Raw genomic sequence first — 17,273 nt, 5'->3', positions numbered from 1 at the left:
TCCTGCGCATTGGCCCCGCGGCGGCTGCGCTGGGAGCTGTGCGTTCGTGATTAAGCAAGCACGCCGAACAGGGTGCGGTCTTCAACAACCAGCTCTCTCTTCTGCTTCCTCCGCAGGGCGCCCCTCCGAGGAGACCGGGCTGGCTGGCGGCAGCCTCGCGCCATGGGCCGGCCGACAGGGTGAGCGATGCGCCGGGCGCCGCGGCCATGTTCCGAGCGGGGGAGCCGGCGCCCCCGCGCCTGCGCAGCGTGGAGGTGGCCCGGGGCCGCGCCGGCTACGGCTTCACGCTCTCGGGCCAGGCGCCCTGCGTGCTCAGCTGCGTCCTGAGGGGCAGCCCCGCCGACCTCGTGGGCCTCCGCGCCGGCGACCAGATCCTGGCCGTCAACGAGATCAGCGTGAAGAAAGCGTCCCACGAAGACGTGGTGAAGCTGATCGGGAAATGCTCCGGGGTCCTGCGCATGGCGATCGCGGAGGGCGGCGGGCACCTGGAGTCCTGCTCCAGTGACGAGGAGGTCGGCTTTTACGAAGGAAGAGGCTGGCTGAAGCCCAAGCTCGACTCTAAGGCTTTAGGAATAAACAGGGCAGAGAGGGTTGTGGAGGAGATGCAGTCGGGAGGGATTTTCAACATGATCTTTGAAAACCCTGGCCTTCGAGCCAGCAGCTCGGAGCCCCTGAAGCTGAAGCAGAGGTCGCTTTCAGAGTCGGCCGCAGCCCGGTGTGACCTTGCACACGAGAGTGCAGGTAATCTGCATCCCAGCCTGCCTTCTAAGGAGGAGACGCCCAAAGCGGGGAACCACGGTTCTGCTTTCGGCTCGGGGCTGGAGGCTCCTGAGGACTTTGGGCTGGATGCAAGCATTCTCAACGTGGCCATGGTCGTGGGCTACCTGGGCTCCATCGAGCTGCCGTCCACCGGCTGCAGCCTGGAGTCGGACAGCGTGCAGGCCATCCGGGGCTGCCTGCGGCGCCTGCGGGCCGAGCAGAAGATCCACTCGCTGGTGGCCATGCAGGTCATGCATGACTGCGTGCAGCTGTGCACGGACAAGGCGGCCGTGCTGGCCCGCTACCCGGCCGAGAGGCTGGCCTTCAGCGCCGTGTGCCCCGACGACAGGAGGTTTTTCGGGCTGGTGACCACTCAGGCGGGCGACGACGGGAGCCTGGCGCAGGAGGAGGACGGCGTCCTGCGGACGTCCTGCCACGTGTTCATGGTGGACCCCGACCTGTTTAGCCACAAGATCCACCAGGGCATCGCCCGGCGTTTCGGGTTTGAGTGCACGGCCGACCCCGACACCAACGGCTGCCTGGAGTTCCCCGCGTCCTCGCTGCCCGTGCTGCAGTTCATCTCGGTGCTCTACCGGGACATGGGCGAGCTGATCGAGGGCATGCGGGCCCGGGCCTTCGCCGACGGGGACGCCGACGCCCACCAGAACACCAGCACCAGCAGCAACAGCGACAGCGGCATCGGGAACTTCAGCCCCGAGGACAGGAGCAGCCGCGTGCTCGTGGTGGACCTGGGCGCCGCCTCCAGCAGGCACGGCCCCGGCGGCGGTGCCTGGGAGGGCACGGGCGGGAGGGGCCCCCAGCCCTGGGCCGCCCCCTGGAACGGGGCCTTCTGTCTTGACCCCGAGGGGGCCCCGTTCGAGGCCGCCCCGCAGGCTGACAGGTGCCGGGACCTCAGTAAGCACCTGGGGCCCGCCCCGCACGCGGAGGGCCCCCCTGCCCCCCTGAGGTGCCCGGTGCCGCCCTCCCGGAGGGGCGCTGCGGGCCCTAGCAGTGGCAACGGCCAGCGGTGGCTCCCGGGCCACGTGCTGCGGCAGTGGCAGTGCGGGCACGTCAGCGACCAGGAGTCTTACACCGACTCCACGGACGGCTGGTCCAGCGTCAACTGCGGCACGCTGCCCCCGCCCATGAGCAAGATTCCCGCCGACCGCTACCGCGTGGAGGGCAGCCCGGCCCAGCCCCCGCCCAGCGCCCAGCGCAGGGACTGGGCCAGGAAGGCCCTTGGCGTGCAGAACATCCTCGGCCCCCGTCGAAGTGCCAGGAAGACCAAGGAGGACAAGAAGGTGAGCCTGGAGGGAGGGGCAGGGAGGCGAGCATGGCTCCCGACTCGGTCAGTCACTGACGGACGCTGGCACCTGTGCGGCCCGCTTCCTCCCGCCCAGCCCGGGTGGCCTCTGGCGGCCTCATGGCACCTCCCTTGGGTTCACCCAGGCTCTGGGTGGGGCCCAGGCGGCTGTCGGGTGGGACAGGTGGAGGGGCGGTGAGCGCCCGGTCGGGGTGAGGCCCTTCTCCCCGCTTCCCACCCTTTCCTGCTGCGGCGGGTGCCACGGAGGCAGGTTCTGGACGCTCAGCCTGCTCCCTTCAGGATGGGGAGCTTCCCCGCAGCATTTCCTCCACCCAGGAGGTGCTGCTACGAGAAAATGCCAGCTGAAGTGGGCCACAGACAGCTCAGGGCAGGCTTGGACTGTGTGTGTGTGTGAGTCCCTTCAGTTCAGTTCAGTTCAGTTGCTCAGTCGTGTCCGACTCTTTGCGACCCCATGAATCGCAGCACGCCAGGCCTCCCTGTCCATCACCAGCTCCCGGAGTTCACTCAGACTCACGTCCATCGAGTCCGTGATGCCATCCAGCCATCTCATCCTCTGTCCTCCCCTTCTCCTCCTGCCCCCAATCCCTCCCAACATCAGAGTCTTTTCCAATGAGTCAACTCTTCGCATGAGGTGGCCAAAGTACTGGAGTTTCAGCTTTAGCATCATTCCTTCCAAAGAAATCCCAGGGCTGATCTCCTTCAGAATGGACTGGTTGGATCTCCTTGCTGTCCAAGGGACTCTCAAGAGTCTTCTCCAATACCACAGTTCAAAAGCATCAATTCTTCGGCGCTCAGCCCTCTTCACAGTCCAGCTCTCACATCCATACATGACCACAGGAAAAACCATAGCCTTGACTAGATGGACCTTAGTAGGCAAAGTAATGTCTCTGCTTTTGAATATGCTATCTAGGTTGGTCATAACTTTTCTTCCAAGGAGTAAGCGTCTTTTAATTTCATGGCTGCAGTCACCATCTGCAGTGATTTTGGAGCCCCCAAAAATAAAGTCTGACACTGTTTCTACTGTTTCCCCATCTATTTCCCATGAAGTGATGGGACCAGATGCCATGATCTTCGTTTTCTGAATGTTGAGCTTTAAGCCAACTTTTTCACTCTCCACTTTTCACTTTCCTCAAGAGGCTTTTTAGGTCCTCTTCACTTTCTGCCATAAGGGTGGTGTCATCTGCATATCTGAGGTTATTGATATTTCTCCACTTGGTGGGAAGTGCCCGCCGGCCCCGTCCCGCTCCATGCGGTCTCAGCTCCTCCGGGACTGGGGTCTGACCTCAGGGACCTGGAGACAGTGGTGCTGTGCTTGTCCAGGCAGGTGACTGGTCCTGCAGGGGCTAAGGACTTGTCTGAGGTCAGCCATCAGGATGAAGCAGGTTCATGATTCAAACCTTGGGCTTCTTTCTGTTTTGCAAGAGACTGTCTTTTAGAGCCGATCTAGGTTTATAATGAAGTTGAGGGGAAGGTCCGGCATTTCCTCTGTCCTCAAAGGCACACAGCCTCTCCTCCGTCCCCGTTCCCCTCAGGGGGACCTTGTCATCATCAGCAGACCTGAACTCCACAGTGTCTCCTGGGGTCCCTCCTGTGGTGTGTATTCTGTGGGCTTGCGCAAATGCATAAGGCCGTGTCTTCACCACTGTGGGTCATGCAGAGTGGTTTGTGCTGCCTTGAATCCCCTCGTGCTCTGCCTGCCCGTCCCTCCCTCCTGTCGGCCCCGGGCCATCGCGCAGGCTTTTACCGTCTGCACTGCCCGCTCTTTGGGAATGCCAGCACAGCACACGGCATGTAGGTTTTTCAGAGTGCTTCTTTCACTCAGTGACGTGCCTTTAAGTAAAAGCCTTGTCTTTCCATGGCACGCCAGCTCATTTTCCTTTAGCACCAACAATACTCCGTAGTCTGGAGGCATCGTATTTATCCTTTGCCCTCCTGAAGGACACTGGTTGCTTCCAGGTTCTGGCAGCTCTGAATAAAGCTGATCTAAACACCTGTGTGCAGGCTTCTGTGTGGGTGTAAGTTTTTAACTCCTGTGGGTAAGCGCCAAGGCAGTGAGACTGCTGAACTGTGGGCTCAGGGTGTGTTCTGCTTCATAAGAAAGTATCTTCCAAACTGGCTGCACCATTTTGCATTTCTGCCAGCAAGGATGAAAGTTTCTGTCACCTCGTGTTCTGGCCCTGATTGCATGTCAGTGTTCAGCGTTTTTGCCGTTCTGACACTTGTGTAGTGGTATCTCATTGTTTTAACTTGCATCTCCGTGATACATGTGATGTGGAATGTCTCTTCCTGTACTTACTTGTCATCCGGGTATCTTTGGTGAGGCGTCAGTTAAGGTCTTTGGCCCATTTTGTATCAGATTGTTTGGGCACACTGCGTGGCACGTGGGGTCTTAGTCTCTCTCCACCAGGGATCAGACCCACGCTCTCTGCAGTGGAAGCGTGCAGTCTTAACCACTGGGCTGCCGGGGGAGCCCTGAGTCCTGGGTGGATTGTTTTCTTACCGTAGAGTTTTAAGAGTTGTTTCTTTGTTTTGGATAATGGTCCTTCATAATATGTGTCCTTTGCAAATATTTTTTCCCGTTCTGTGAGTTGTCTTCATTCTCTTGATACCATGTTTCACAGAGTAGAAGTGCTTTATTTTGGTGAAGTCCAGCGGCTTATCAATTCTTTCTTTGATGGAGCGTGTTTTTGGTGCTGTGCCAAACACATCACTGAACCCATGGTCATCTAGGTTTTCTCCTGTGCCATCTTGTAGGAGTTTTTTGATTTTTTGTTTTACACCGACGTCTATGATCCACTTGGAGTTGATTTTCTGAAGGGTGTGAGCTCTGTGTCTAGATTCAGGTTTTGGCTGTGGATGCCTGTCGTTCCAGCACCCTTTGTAGAAAAGACTATCATTGCTCTCTCGTATTATCTTTGACCCTTTGTCAGGGATCAGTGGTCTGTGCTTAGGAGGGTCTTGGACTTCTTTTTAATGTTCTTTCACCTTGAACAAAAATGTAGTGAAAACGAAGGCTTTGGCTGTTACTACTTACACTGTAACAAAAGAACGAAGCCCTTGGCGTGGAAGGGATGTCTCCAGTGCTGGGGAGTGGCACGCTCACTGCTTGCAGTCTGCTTTATCTCCTTATTTGACCTGAATGGGGATGCTGTGAGCTCATCATCTTACTGATAAGGAGAGTAGGGTTTATGCACATCCCGCGACTTGCCAACAGTCAGGTGGTATTTGTCCTGCGATGCGACGGACACACAATTCGTCTAAGTAGTAATAAATTGTGGTGAGCATAGATTGTACATCACTGCCTCCCAGCTCCCATCTCTGGAAGTGTGTCCATTGCTTTTTGCTAAGTGGGTTCTCCTCATTTTAGCACAGCCTAACCCCACAGCCCCAGCTGGAGTGGCAGAAGCTTCCAGGGTCCTAAGCTGGGGCTCCTGGTGTCCCTCCTGGCCTGGCCTGAGCTGGCGTGAGGCTTGTCTGCATCAGCAGACAGGCCAGGAAGGGATGGAGGCTGGAAGTGCCAGAAATGCCAGGAGGAAGAGGCGCTAGGCGTGGGAGGGAGAGATGCCAGAGATGGCGGAGGTTGGGTAGGTGGTGCCCGGAATTGCTGTCAGTTCCTCTCCGTGGAGACTGTGGCTTCAGTGTCTTACTCTGTGCAGAGTCAGGCTGCGTCCTCCGGATCCGGCCCGGAGACAGCAAGCACGCCTGCAGGTTGAACAGGAAGAAGTTATCAGGAAGAACCAGACGAGAGTTGGCTCACCGCCGAGGGAGTGCGAATGGAACCCTGCGGAGGCAGCCAGGCAGGGGGCGAGAGCAGGGACTCAGCGCCCCGAGGGCCTGGAGGGGCAGGCCCGCGGAGCAGCGGGCTGGGGGGTGGCGCTGGCTGCTGGGGAGCAGGCTGCCCCTGGGCGAGGGCCCTGGGAGAATGTGGCCACGCTGGCACCGCGGGAACCAGCACTGCCCTGTAGGCAGAGTGCTGTCCATATGACCCAGCTCCAGCGTCCGACGCCCCCGAAGGCGCTGAGTGCTCAGCAGAGGGAGAGCCTGGGACGCCGGCCCCACCCGCCCCTGGGCCCTCTGCTGCCCTCCGCTCAACACCCTCCCCATGCAGAGTCCTTGTGTTTGCTGATGTTCGTGAAGTGGCTTTTCCGAGCGAATTTGGTCCAGGGCCGCCTTCGTTGTATGTGGCCTCGAGGCCTTGGCCTGTTTCCCTTAGAGGTGAGCGGCTGACCGCTCAGAGGTTCTCCCGCGTGCCTGGAGCTGGTCAGTCTCTGTCTTCGCAGAGGGGCGCGGGGAGCGTGGAGCCTCCGTCACTCAGCCAGGCACCTGTCGCCTGCCTGGGCCTTTGCTCCTGACAGGTGGGCTCTGCCCTGCCAGCACAGCTCCGGGCGGGCACGGCCCTCCAGGGCCCCGAGGAGCTCTGCATGCCCCAGGGGACTTCTCACCAGCTTCTTTTCAGCCGCCTCGGCCGATTGTGCCCCTGAGTGGGTAGCCTGTGACCAGTGGGGGCAAGCAGGCCTGACCCCAGGCTGGGAGGGGCCCCCGAGGGGCGCGCGCTCTGTCTCTTTCTCCCCTCCACCCTCGGGTGCTCATGGTTGCCTCCATGCATGCTCAACAGCTCTCTGTGTTAAATGTTCCCGTTGGATCTCCTGGCACACAGCCTTTCTATTCTGTGTGCACGAAGGAAGCCAGCTGTTAGCAGGACTCTCATCACCGCCTTCGGTCACCAGTTGGCCCCCAAGACCTGTTGCCTCTGGGCCCAGACGGCCCTCTCTTCACTACGCGCCTTTACCCGGGCTTTGTCGCTGTCTCCTTGTCCTGTGTACGCTGGCTCAGTCCAGACCTCGGCTTTCTGGGACCCTTTCTGCTGTGAAGCCTGGAGGGAAAGCATTTCTGACTGTTGCCTGTGCAGGCAGACACCTCTCAGGTGTCCTGAGGCCAGTGTCTGAGGTCAGCTGCCCCAGAGAGGCTCGGACAATGCAGGAGGGGAGTCATTTACAAACGGGCAGCAGTGGTCATCACCGAAATATGAGTGAATAAAACGTGCTTGTTGGCAGTGGAGTGAAGACGGGTGTGTTTTCATGCGGTAGGCTGCTGCTGCTACTGCTAAGTCACTTCACTCGTGTCCGACTCTGTGCGACCCCAGAGACAGCAGCCCACCAGGCTCCCCTGTCATGCGCTCATGTACAAGTGACGGGTCTCAGTCTGTTACACAGGACTTCACGTGGCCTGAACCCGCGGGGCTGTGCTCTCCGCTGGTCGGCCTGGGAGGGCTGCCCAGGGCCGGCATGGAGGTGCCCCTGTCAGTAGAAGCTGTGTTCCTCCAGGCGTGTAGTTTCCGTGGTCCCCCGTGTGCCTGTGCTTGAACTTGAGGTTGAAGACAGCCGCTGTGCAGGGGTGAGACAGGGCCTGTCCACATTCCAGCCTGCAGGGGGATGGAGTGGGGGGCGGGAGGGGGGGTCTGCAGGAGTGGGGGGCGGGGGTTCTGCAGGAGTGAGCGGGAGGGGGTCTGCAGGATTGGGGGGAGGGGTGTCTGCAGGAGTGGGGGGAGGGGGGTCTGCAGGGATGGGGGTGTCTGCAGGGGTGGGGGGCCTGTAGGATGGGGGGAGGGGGGTCTGCAGGAGTAGGGGGCGGGGGGTCTGCAGGAGTGGGGGTCGAGGGGGTCTGCAGGAGTGGGGGGAGGGGGGTCTGCAGGAAGGGGGTGGGAGGTCTGCAGGAGTGAGGGGGAGGGAGGTCTGCAGGGGTGGGGGTCTGCAGGATTGGAGGGAGGGGGGTCTGCAGGCATGGGGGGGAGGGGGGTCTGCAGGGGTGGGGGTGTCTGCAGGGGTGGGGGTCTGCAGGAGTGGGGGGCGGGGGTGTCTGCAGGAGTGGGGGGGAGGGAGGTCTGCAGGGGTGGGGGGTCTGCAGGATTGGAGGGAGGGGGGTCTGCAGGAGTGGGGGGGAAGGGGGTCTGCAGGGGTGGGGGTGTCTGCAGGGGTGGGGGTCTGCAGGAGTGGGGGGCGGGGGCTCTGCAGGAGTGAGGGGGAGGGAGGTCTGCAGGGGTGGGGTATCTGCAGGATTAGGGGGAGGGGTGTCTGCAGGAATGGGGGAGGGGGGTCTGCAGGGATGGGGGTGTCTGCAGGGGTGGGGGTCTGTAGGATTGGGGGAGGGGGGTCTGCAGGAGTAGGGGGCGGGGGGTCTGCAGGAGTGGGGGTCGAGGGGGTCTGCAGGAGTGGGGGGAGGGGGGTCTGCAGGAGGGGGTTGGGAGGTCTGCAGGAGTGAGGGGGAGGGAGGTCTGCAGGGGTGGGGGTCTGCAGGATTGGAGGGAGGGGGGTCTGCAGGAGTGTGGGGGAGGGGGGTCTGTAGGGGTGGGGGTGTCTGCAGGGGTGGGGGTCTGCAGGAGTAGGGGGCGGTGGGGTCTGCAGGAGTGGGGGGAGGGGGGTCTGCAGGTGTGGGGGGAGGGGGTCTGCAGGGGTGGGGGGTCTGCAGGAGTGGGGGGCAGGAGGGGGGTCTGAGGAGGGGGGCGGGGGGCGTGGAGGCCAGGCTGGAGCTGTGGGGACCCTCTTGCTGCTCCTCATGGGCCTGGCCTCATCACGTGGCTGCCCCTGCTGCACGGGAGGCGGGTGTGCAGCCGGGTGGGAGGTGGGTGGGGGGAGCGCCACCATGGGGATAGCCCTCACGGTGCAGGGAGCAGGAAAGCCGGGCACACACGCACGTTTAACATGGTCCTGCTTTTGTGTGAAGCCTTTCAATACCCCCCAAATAACCCTGTGCATTTTGAAGCTCACACGTTTATATGTAAGCGTATGGAAGAAGTTGGAAGGAGACGCTCAGCACTCGTTACCCAGGGCAGCGGGTGAAAACTGGGAAGGGCTCCGGACGCTAGAGTATTTTTGTTGTTTTGATTTTGTATTATGGGAATCTGAACATGTTTTACTTAACTAAAAAGAATACATTTGAAGAAAAAACTTAAAATCATTTTAGTAATTCTTTATTTATTAAGATCAAAGTGAGGCTTGGTGCTGGAAGCAGTATCGGTACTCCTGTGGCTTTGCTGAGGACAGGCTCATCCGTCCTCCCGGGAGGACAGTATGGGATTCAACAGACTGACCTCTCTTCTAGTACAATGAGAGGAAGTTTTAAAATAGACTGTAAAAAAAAAAAAAATCTAGAGAATACTGAAAAGGCCGGGCAAGGCCCGGTGATTTAACTGCCTCTAAAAAGAGCAGCTTTGATCTCCCCGCCTTGTAAACAGCACACTTGCTCAGCGTCGCCTGGCTCTCTGAGAGTCAGTGGTGGAGGAAGCCGACAACGATGGGGAGAGTCAGCTGGTCTGGGAGTTAACAGGGCCCGTCCCACCCTGCCTGCCCACTGGTGGACGTGCCCTGCCCCGGGAAGGACGTGGGGTCGCGGGGACACCAGGACGGAATGTGGCGACGGGACGCAGGGACGGGACGCAAGGATGCTGGGGTGGGACGCGGGGACGCGGTGACGGGACACGGCGATGGGACTTGGGGACGCGGGGACACCGGGACAGGATGCAGGGATGGCACTTGGGGATGGCATGCTGGGATGCAGGGACACGGGGGCCGGGATGCCGGGACAGCACACCGGTATGGGACGCTGGGCCCCTTGGCTTCCCGCGCTCGCTCGTCCCGCTGGAGGTGGTCCTTCCGACCTCATGCAGCCCGTGCTCCCCGCTGGGGGTAGAAGCGCTTGGCCCCTCCTGGACCTGGCTTCCAGAGGAGCTGGACGCCGTGTGGAGCGCAGAGACAGGAGGACACCCAGGTGGAGCGGACGGGCATCAAGGGAGCCGGCACATAGCAGGGCCGCCGCCTCCTGTTCTTCGGCTTTAGACAGGAGAAGGGAGAGTGTTCCCAGCTAGGTGGCCACCACGTTCCTGCCAGAATCAGAAGGGTTTGAAGTGCTTGAATCCCAGATTGATTAGTTTTGCTGTTTCTTAAGCTTTAAAAAGCCTCTTGATGAAAGTGAAAGCAGAGAGTGAAAAAGTTGGCTTAAAGCTCAACATTCAGAAAACTAAGATCATGACATCCGGTCCCATCACTTCATGGGAAGTAGATGGAGAAACGGTGGAAACAGTGTCAGACTTTATTTTTTGGACTCCAAAATCACTGCAGATGGTGATTGCAGCCAGGAAATTAAAAAACGCTTACTCCTTGGAAGGAGAGTTATGACCAACCTAGACAGCATATTAAAAAGCAGAGATATTACTTTGCCAAAAAAGGTCTGTCTAGTCAAGGCTATGGTTTTTCCAGTGGTCATGTATGGATGTAAGAGTTGGACTGTGAAGAGAGCTGAGCGCCGAAGAATTGATGATTTTGAACTGTGATGTTGGAGAAGACTCTTGAGAGTCCCTTGGACTGCAAGGAGATCCAACCAGTCCATCCTAAAGGAGACCAGTCCTGGGTGTTCATTGGAAGGACTGATGCTGAGCCTGAAACTCCAATACTTTGGCCACCTCATGCAAAGAGTTGACTCATTGGAAAAGACTCTGATGCTGGGAGGGATTGGGGGCAGGAGGAGAAGGGGACGACTGAGGATGAGATGGCTGGATGGCATCACTGACTTGATGCACATGGGTTTGGGTGGACTCTGGGAGTTGGTGATGGACAGGGAGGCCTGGCGTGCTGTGATTCATGGGGTCACAAAGAGTCAGACACGACTGAGCGACTGAACTGAACTGAAGCTTAAAGTAGCTTTATGACGCAGTGCTCTGTAACTTGTCTCCTAATACTGCATATCACTTCATAGCATCTTCACCTGCAGTTCGTCATGTTAGCTATAAAATAACCCACTGTGTGAGTATTCCACCACCACTACACACAGACACACACACTCTCACATACACACACTCACACAGTCCCTCACCCACACACACACTCAAACACACACAGCCATTAACAGAGTGACAGACGGCGCTTTGGTGAACATCCTTGCACACGTCTCCAGGTGTGCATATGAAGGCATTTCTCGGGGTCGTCCAGAGAACGGAAGGGCGGCTTTGGAGCTTTGTAGCAGGGCCGAGTGGTGAGCTTGGTCTCTGCTCCTCCGTGTCGACTGTAGACGGTTGCTGGGGCAGGCACGGATGGAATTACTGACGGACGGCGCTGCTGGTGTGGCTGCCGGTGCCCAGTCCTTGTCCCGGACCGGAGCGGTGAGAACCGTGTCCGGTGTCCTGCACGCCCCCAGACGGGTCCAGGAGCTCAGTAGAGTTGGCTGGAATGCCCTCACCACGCAGAAGCACGCTGTCTTCCCGACAGCCCTGCGCCCACTCCTCTAAGAGCTCAGATTGCCCGCGTGCTTGCCGAAGCTTGCCTTTGTGAGGCTCCTCCACGTTCTGTCAACCTATTAGTTGTAAAGTGGCACCTTGTTGTGGCTTCAGTTTGCATTCCCTCGATCTCAAAGGTGTGGTTTCCTCTTTGTTGAGGGGCCTGCTGAAAACGTGGCCCATTTTGCTGCTGGGTTGTCTTCTCTGATTGGTAACTCTGCCAGTTACGCACAGCCCCTGAATGCTCTCTCAGTGTTCCATGTGCTGTGTCACCTTGATGAACAGAAGTTCTTGACTTTAGTATTCTCCAGCTTGTCAGCCTTTCTCTTGCACTTTTGATTTAACACATTCACTACTATCTTGAGCTCTGAAAGATTTTCTCCTTTTTTTCCCCTAACATTTTATGGAGTTGATTTTTGTGCATGGCACAGAAAGTGGGTGACAAGTTAATTTTTTCCTCTGTGTGGACGCCTGGTTGGAGCACTGAATTCATGCTCTCGGGAGGCCCCAGTGGCGCCCTGTGCTGTGTGCCACGTGCCCACATACGTGTGGGTCTCGGTTCTCTGACCTTCGCTGTCGGTACCTCAGCCGCACTGTACTTTCAGAATCATAGTGTTGTATCTGATGTGCCTATCTGATCTTGGCATTGCTTGAGCCTTGCTCTTTTATGCAGATTTTATAATCAGCTAATAACTTCTCCAAAAAAAAATTGCTACTGATCGTTTTATTGGGACAGCATGTCCAGGATGAAATATCCTGTGTCCTATCCTATCCATGAAAGTGGTATCTCTCGTCGTTTATTTAGATTTTATTTTATTTCAGTAAAATCTTATAGTTGCCTTCATAAACATTGTTGACTACATTATTCTTAGATTATTTGACCAGACTTATCTCTAGATGCCTTGTATATTTTGTTACTACTATTAACGGCACATACATGAAAGTTGTACGTGTCATCGTTTGTGACGTTTCGCAGCACAGTGGATTTGCTTCTTTCTATGGGCAGCTGCCTTGCCGGGGCTACTTCTTTTCTTGCTTGTTAATACTTGTCATCATGGATGGGTGCTGAGTTTTAGTCTTTCTTTTTCGGTTCTTTTGCACTCATGGAGACAATCAAATGGGCTTCCTCATTTAAAATGCTGATATGGTATAGTATAGTGATAGAGTTTACATGTTGAGCGCAGCTTGCGTCCCTGAGATAAGCCTCGCTTGGGCTTGTCTCTCTCCACTGCGGGCTCTGGCTGCTGGAGCTCTTGTGGGATTCCGCGCCGGCGCTTTAGACCGAGTCTGTCTTGCAGTTTTCCCTTCTCTCGTTGTTTAGTTTTGGTGTCAAGTTTATTCAAACCTCACAAAGTCATAAAACCAATGGTGGCATTTTTCTCCCTTCTTTTTGGTGTATTGAATCTTCTATTTAAAAACCTCTGTTAGAGGTGAAATCTGTTTTGTCTGTTATACATAGCTACACAAGCCTCCTCTGAGTCAGCATTTTCTGTCTTTAATAAACTTTTCCTTTTTCTCATGTGTTAGGATTGTTACTATGAGTGGCAGGTGGTTGGATGTTTACCCTGATGCAGTTTGATGTTCCGAGGCTCAGGAGTAAGATTGGCGCGAGCGAGATCGCTGCCGTGTGTGGTCTTGGCTCCGTGGCGTTGCCCCGTGCTGTCTGTGAGTCTTGGCTTCTCCTTTCCTGCCTGGTTTGTGTTTTGTTTTCAAGGCTGTTGTTGGCCTCCTTGCTTCCTTCATCACCTCCTTTATTGGCTTGGAAGCTCTGCCACATGCCGTGTTTCTCTCTTTTAAACAAGTGTCTGTTTTCACTCTTGATGACTGCCTCTTAGACCTCATTGAATAAACAAAGCATATTCCTTAATTTTCTGTCTTGATTTGACTGTCCTTTTGTGCACATTCTAACTGTTGCTTCTTGACCTGCAAGCAGGTTTCTCAGGAGACAGGTAAGATGGTCAGGTATTCCCATCTAAGAATTTTCTACAGGTGGACCCTGGTGCTGGGAGAGGTTGAAGGCGAAAGGAGAGGAGGTGGCCGGAGAATGAGATGGAGAGGTTGGATGGCATCACCAACTCAATGAACGTGAGTTTGAGCAAAGTCCTCGAGAGAGTGAAGGACAGGGGAGCCTGGTGTGCTGCCGTCCATGGGGTCGCAAAGAGTAGGACACGTCTTGCCTTGAGAATCCCAGGGATGGGGGAGCCTGGTGTGCTGCCGTCCATGGGGTCGCAAAGAGTAGGACACGTTCTGCCTTGGGAATCCCAGGGATGGGGGAGCCTGGGGGGGCTGCAGTCCATGGGGTCGCACAGAGTCGGACACGACTGAGCGACTGAACAACAAGGAGCGCATTTGCTCTTTTCTTTCTTGAGCAGGAGACCCAGTCTCGGCTTCTGTCTTGAGACGGTGCTTTGCAGGAAAGAGGGGCCCTTCCTCAGCTCTCACGTCCCCCGACTCACCTCTGCGTGTTTGCCCGGGGCCATGTTGGAAGTGCAGTTCTGTTGGTTCTAAAGTTGATTGGATATTGGGCTCAGACTTCTCCCTGACGGCGGAGTTTGTAGGAGCCCCGTTCGGCTCTCGTCCCTCGGCCCCGGGGCCTCCTCCTGTACTGGGCTCAGGGACAGGCTCTGCGCCCTCCCCCTGGGTCAGCTGGCTCGCTGCCCGGCTCTGGTTGCAGCAGCTGGGGGCCTGCAGTGCTCTCTGCTGCCCATGTCCAGTGTGCGGTTCCCCGCCTCCCCGGGCCTCTCTGCCCGACACCAGCCATTGCCCGTGCCCCCTGAGGGCCCGAGTGCCAGGCCGGGGTCCTGCTGCACCCGCCCCGCGTCTGCCCGCAGGCTCCGACAGCTCCTCTTCCCGTGCTGCCCCGGCCTCCTGGCACCATGGGTCCCTTTTGCCCGCTTGGTTCTCTGCTGCCTGCCTGGCGGTTCTTTATGGGGATGCTCTGTGAGGCAGTCAGGGTGGCTTTGCTTTCTGACTGGACGCTGCCTGATTCAGCAAGAGAGGTGCGTCAGCTGGAAACCTCGCTCCTCAGGGTCTCCTGGGGAACCTTCAGCGGACCTGGCCTCTGCTGGAAGCTAGATGGCCCCGTGTGCTGGGGTTTGTTCCCCAAGTGCTCCCGGACGGAGCGCCCGCCACGTGCCCGGCACTGTCGAGTGGGGACCCGGCCCTGCCCCCCAGGACTGCCGGCCTCGTGTCTCCACCCTTCTGTCGGGCATTCCTGGCTCTGACCATTGAGACAAGAGCCGGTTTGGCCCCCTCGGTTCTGAGCGGGCCCTTCTCTGCCTGCGGCTTCTCACCTGCAAGCCAAGGAGGCTGGACGGGCCGGCTCACTGTGTGTGCTACGAGAGGCCCCTCCGCGGGCGGTGGATGGGCGGCAGGTGGGCGGCAACCGGGTTCTGCCCTCACCCCGCCGGCTGTCTCCCTGCTCTGGGCCCCATCTGCTCTGGACCCCATCTGGACGCGAAGGCGGCCCTTGGGGGACTGTGCTGAGGTCACCAAACCTCAGCTGAGGCTGGGGCGGCCCTCGGCCTGTTGCAGGAAGGGGGACCCCTTCCAGGGCCCGAGACTGGGCTCTTGTCTAACACTCAGAAATGAACTGTCTGAAGAGACACATGTGCTGCCAAAGCAAGAGATTTTATTGGGAAAGGGCGCCCGGGTGGAGAGCAGTGGTAAGAGAACCCAGGGGAACTGCTCTGCCGCATGGCTCGCAGTCTCGGGTTCTGTGGTGATGGGATGGGTTCCGGGTGGTCTTTGGCCAATCATTCTAATTCAGAGTCTTTCCTGGTGGCGCACGCATCGCTCAGCCAAGATGGATGCTAGCGAGAGGGATTCTGGGAAGTGGACGGACATGCGGAGTCTCCTTTAGGCCTTTCCCGAACTCTTCCGGTTGGTGGTGGCTTATTAGTTCCGTATTCCTTATCAGGATCTCCTGTCATAAAACAGCTCATGCAAATAGTTACTATGGTGCCTGGCCAGGGTGGGCGGCTCCAGTCAGTGTGCCTCCCCTCACAGGCCCGCAGGCCTGAAGGGAGCACGGAGAGCAGAGGCCCCGCAGCCCCTGCTGGGGAGGTGGGCGCGCTGGGGGCCTGTGGTTTCAGGACCGCCTCCCCCAGGGAGGCCTGTTTATGGAAAACAGGGCTGAAGGAGGTTCTCGAAAGGGTGCGCCGTACTCAGGCAGGGGGTTGGGCCGGGGCCGGGGAGCGGGCATGGGTCTGCAAAGGGGTCGCTGGATTCCAATACATCTCACACACAGACACAGCTCGGGGCCTATTTTCTGAAAAGGTTAGACAAATATTGCTCAAGAGTATGTCAGTAACTTGCTGGCAAGGCCCAGCAGAGAACCGGGGTGCTGCTGGGGTGGGAGAGGGAGGTGGGCGGAGGAGGGGCCTTCGGGACGAAGGGAAGAGCCCGAGAGGGTCCGTCAGCGTCACAGAGCCCCGCTGGGCCGGCCCAGTGCCTGTCCCCTGGAGCGGAAGCGCAGGTGGGAGCACAGGCTCACCCCTGGCTGGTGGGTGGCGGAGGGTCTTGGAGACCAGGCCCCCGAGCACACTCGGGCCTCCAGGAGGCAGCGTGGTGGGTCCCAGGCCCGTCTGGGGACAAGGAGGTCTTCTGGGCAACTTGGCTCCTTAGAGGCCGAGCCCCGCCCCGTGCAGCCTCACTTCTTCACGGCTCCGCGGCCGCTCCCTTTCAGGGTGACAGTCCCGGGCCCTCGGGGGTCTGGCTCTGGCCCGGCACCCTCACGGCCCGCTTCCCTGCCCCCCGCTGCCCTGAGGCCCGTGCCCGGCGGTCCCGTGGGCATCATATCGCCCAGGGACCTCGGCGGGCAGGCTGGCGGCGCAACCCCGCCTGGGGTGCAGGCGTAGAGATGAGGACGCGCTTGCGGGGACGTGTCCACTCCCGGGCTCTTGCTGGGACGCGGGGGCTGAGGAGCGTGTGGTGCCTCGTTACTGCCCCGGGGACCCCTTTGCTGCTGGTGACGATGAGTCCGAGGAGTCCTGGTCGTCTCTGCATCTCCTCTCCCTGAGTCAGCTCCGTCCTCTCTCTGCCTCTGTCTCCGTCTCTGTCTCCCTCCCTCCTCTCTCTTTCCGTTTAGTTCAGGATTTCCTCTCGCTCCAGCTCACACGCTCCGCTCTGGGTGGCTTTTCTGAGCCTTCACTGCTCAGTGTCTGCAGCACGGCCTTGCTTGGACCTCTGTCCCCGGCGGAGGTGTATTCAGCAGGGCACGGGTGTGTCTGCAAGGTTGGTGGTGCAGAAACTCAGCGCGGAGGGCTTCAAGGAAGTCTCGCGTGTTGTCGTTGCTCAGGATGCCTGGGGTCCCTGCACAGGTGCGGAGCGGAGCACCCGAGGTCTTGACGTGTTTAGAAACTTGCAGCTCCTTCTGTGCCTGAAGCTGGTCACTTAGGATTTCGCGCACCCAGGAGATCGGAGGTTTTCAGCTGTGATGCTTTTTATTTTTAAAACGTGATGGCTTATTTGCTGAGCCACAGTTGGGGAGATGTCTGGCATAATGGCAGTGAATTAATTCTGGTCATTTCCCAGAGAAAGGATGAGATGTGTTAATGGTTGGTTGTTTCATGCCACAGGGCTGGTTTGGTCTTCAGACACCAGCTGAACGTCCTGAGACTCTTTAATTTCCTAAAACGCTTATAAAATTATGTGAAAGCACAAACTTGCCGAAAACCAGGCTATATCACTAACGACTTCCTCCACCCGCCCGAGCTTTCCCTGACATGCGCTTGTGTTTTTCCCTGCTCGTGGGCCTGGGGCTGAGGCTGGGGTCGTCCTCCGGACGCATAGCTGCAGGCGGCCCAGTGAGCACTCGGGGCCCCTGGGTGACCCTTTCGCACTGCGTGTTTCCAGTTGTGGTGACTCAGGCACCATGAGATTGACTGGAGGCCTCCCCTCCTCTCGTCTCTCCAGGCGGCGCCC

At 58.2% G+C, this 17,273-nt stretch overlaps 1 protein-coding gene across 1 annotated transcript in view; it reads left to right on the top strand.

Moving 5' to 3' along the window:
• The first annotated feature begins 206 nt into the window (after window positions 1-206).
• RGS12 (regulator of G protein signaling 12) overlaps window positions 207-17,273 on the top strand; it is a 90,775-nt gene continuing 73,708 nt past the window's right edge. The window contains exon 1 of the mRNA XM_068975095.1: window positions 207-2,060. Coding sequence (XP_068831196.1) covers window positions 207-2,060 — 1,854 coding nt within the window. The remainder of the gene's footprint in view (window positions 2,061-17,273) is intronic.

This window comes from Capricornis sumatraensis, chromosome 7 (genome assembly GCF_032405125.1).
Source record: "Capricornis sumatraensis isolate serow.1 chromosome 7, serow.2, whole genome shotgun sequence".
NCBI lineage: Eukaryota > Metazoa > Chordata > Mammalia > Artiodactyla > Bovidae > Capricornis > Capricornis sumatraensis.
This window is presented reverse-complemented; position numbering and strand designations above follow the sequence as displayed.